The sequence below is a fragment of the Nematolebias whitei genome, chromosome 9 (assembly GCF_014905685.2).
Source record: "Nematolebias whitei isolate Nwh7 chromosome 9, NemWhi1, whole genome shotgun sequence".
Classification (NCBI taxonomy): domain Eukaryota; kingdom Metazoa; phylum Chordata; class Actinopteri; order Cyprinodontiformes; family Rivulidae; genus Nematolebias; species Nematolebias whitei.
The window spans coordinates 32,990,960-32,993,661 of NC_056506.1; the positions used below are offsets into that span (position 1 = coordinate 32,990,960).

The 2,702-nt window shown below is 36.6% G+C and overlaps 1 protein-coding gene across 1 annotated transcript in view; it reads right to left on the reverse strand.

The window, feature by feature from the left end:
* Window positions 1-2,702, reverse strand: part of LOC119415127 (collagen alpha-5(IV) chain-like) — a 24,053-nt gene that overhangs the window by 5,663 nt on the left and 15,688 nt on the right. The window contains exons 35-41 of the mRNA XM_037682271.1: window positions 2,467-2,565; window positions 2,272-2,370; window positions 1,748-1,884; window positions 1,475-1,601; window positions 1,260-1,340; window positions 1,072-1,170; window positions 877-924 (exon numbers count right to left, since the gene is read on the reverse strand). Of these exons, the coding sequence (XP_037538199.1) occupies window positions 877-924; window positions 1,072-1,170; window positions 1,260-1,340; window positions 1,475-1,601; window positions 1,748-1,884; window positions 2,272-2,370; window positions 2,467-2,565 (690 nt within the window). The remainder of the gene's footprint in view (window positions 1-876; window positions 925-1,071; window positions 1,171-1,259; window positions 1,341-1,474; window positions 1,602-1,747; window positions 1,885-2,271; window positions 2,371-2,466; window positions 2,566-2,702) is intronic.

Consider the following 2,702-nt stretch of genomic DNA (forward strand, 5'->3'; position numbering starts at 1 on the left):
ATATATATATATATATATATATATATATATATAATTTCAAACCTCTGTTTCTGGTTGAAGAAGTTGACAATAATGTACATAACCTTTAACCATAACCTTTTGAGGTTTCCAAATTCTCATTGGACATTGAATATACATAGGCTTCTTTTAGCTAAAGTAAAACCAGTACTGATAGTGCTATAAATAAAATATTAACTCCCAAAAGCAACAGCTTTTATCGTTATCTCATGTAGTTTTGAAGACAATACAAAGTGACAAATTGTGAATTAAATTTTCAAAAGAAAACTCATGAAATGATTTTCGGTGGGCCAAGCATTACATCCACAATCAAATGTTTTTGTTTTTTTTCCCTAAACCATGCTCATTTGAGATATCCTAAATATGGAACGGTAAGTAGCAAACGGTATTTGGGGGAAGCATTTGAGAACTAAATTACCAGTGGTACTGTAACACATAAATATTTGACAGAAGGATATATATACTTCTCATTAAAACTTAATTTCATTATCTAACAAGATGGAGTCAAGTCATCTGGACAGATTATTTTGTGTTGAAATTTTTCATCTTTTATTCAAAAGACTTCTTCAGTCAGTTCAGTTTTCTGTCACCAGCAAGCTGGTTGATCCACTATGAGAAGGTGCTGCTTATACGACTGAGTTTGCTTGCAGCTCCTCAGACTGAAGAAATATTTTGGATATAAAGACGAAAACGTTTTAACAAAAATAATCCATCCAGAGGACCTGACTCAACCTTGTTAGATTCACCTGGATTACTGAGCATGCATCAAAACATTCATTTCATTATGACATCTTTTAAAATAATGAAAATGTGTCTTCTCACAAGGTTACATTTAGAAAAATAAGTTTTACTTCTCACCTGGATAACCTGGATCACCAGGTCTTCCCGGCAGTCCTGTTCCTCTCCCTACAGTTGAAAGAAAAAAAAAAAAGATAAATGATGTTTGACCGTAACAAACTTTGAAAAAATAAAAACATAGGTTGTTAGCAAACATCAAAGTCGAGAAGTCAAAAACTACATACAGTACATATTTTTTATTATGATTTTTCTTACCACTGTCCCCTTTCTGTCCTGGTGGCCCGGGAATACCATCAAGACCCTGGTAGCCTTTGAGACCAGGTTCCCCACTTTTACCTGGGAGGCCTGGGCTACCTGAGGCAAAAGCAGGATCATCATACTGTTTGTACCAGGCTACCTGAAAATCTTTGTGGTTTACCTGCATCTCGGAACCAATGATTTACCTGGAAGTCCATTAGGTCCTGGGTATCCTTTGATTCCGGGAGGGCCATCTGAGCCTTTTGGACCTTGGAAGCCTGGGAAGCCTGCAACAATAGGATTTAGACAGTTGTTAGATCGACATAAAGAACAAAAAATGAACTAGAACTGCATGCAGTTAGACTTTCAGTAAAATCCTCCGCAAACAGCCACATTTGAATGACCAATGATCAAAAATAACCATTTTTTCCAAGAGGTCCTGAGTTTCCTTTGGCTCCATAGTTTCCTGGCAGACCTCCTGGTCCTTCAATACCAGGTTCTCCTTTCTGACCCTTCAGCATGATTGAACTGCTCGTCCCTGGTTCACCCTGAGGACAAAAGAGGGAGATAACGTACATAATTAAAATAACCATGCTGTTTTTGAGTTTTTCACATTTTTGACAATTTATGAGAAATGACCATAAACATTTTGGTTATGATGCTCAAATAAAAACACACAATGAGCCAGCACTACCTTTTGTCCTGGTGGTCCAGGTGGACCATATCCATAATGTGGCTCTCCAGCAGTGCCTTTGTACCCAGTCAGACCTATAACACCATTTGCTCCTTGTGTTCCAGGGGTTCCTGGATTACCCTTTATTCCTTTAGGCCCTTAAAAAATTAAAATAAGCATTTAAAATATATTTGTGGTCATTACAAAACACACTTGCTTCAGACACATAACATATAAAACAGTTTTAGTCCTGGAGTTTTTTGCTACAATGTTTAATTTGCGATGGAGAAGCATTTAAAATATTCCTCAGTTTTACTTGTCAGGTAATTACAGTGTATATCTAAATTGTACATTTCATGAGTATAATTATAATCTTAGATTAACTCATGTGTCTGCACCAGCGTCCTTTTCTTTTATTTTTATATTTCACCTTTTATTCAGCCTAAATTCACAAAACTAAATGCAACAACATTAGAAGAAGATTTTGTACATAAGACAGCTGAAATCTAAAGAATTGAACTCTTCAAACAAATATTAGATTTTACCTGATTGACCTTTGTGTCCAGTGTTTCCCATTGGTCCTGTCGGACCTCGATTCCCTTGGGACAGAACTTCTCCATCAATGCCTGGTTCACCAGGAAGACCTTCTCACACAAAGATACACAGAATACCCAGTAAAATGTTACTTACAAAAATTACAAGACAAAGTAATTACAAACTAATTATTGCATATGTCCAACCTCTTAGCCCTTCACTCCCTGATAATCCTGCATTTCCTCTCTGGCCCTTTGGTCCAGTTCCTCCTGGGTCACCATGGGGACCAGACAGACCAGGTTGTCCTTACAGAATAAAGTTAAAATATCTTAACCTGCTGTGTAATATACATAACACAAAAAACTATATGAAGACTCTCATAATCATGTTATATATATATATATTCTCTAGCCCTTTGGTCCAGTTCCTCCTGCGTCACCAT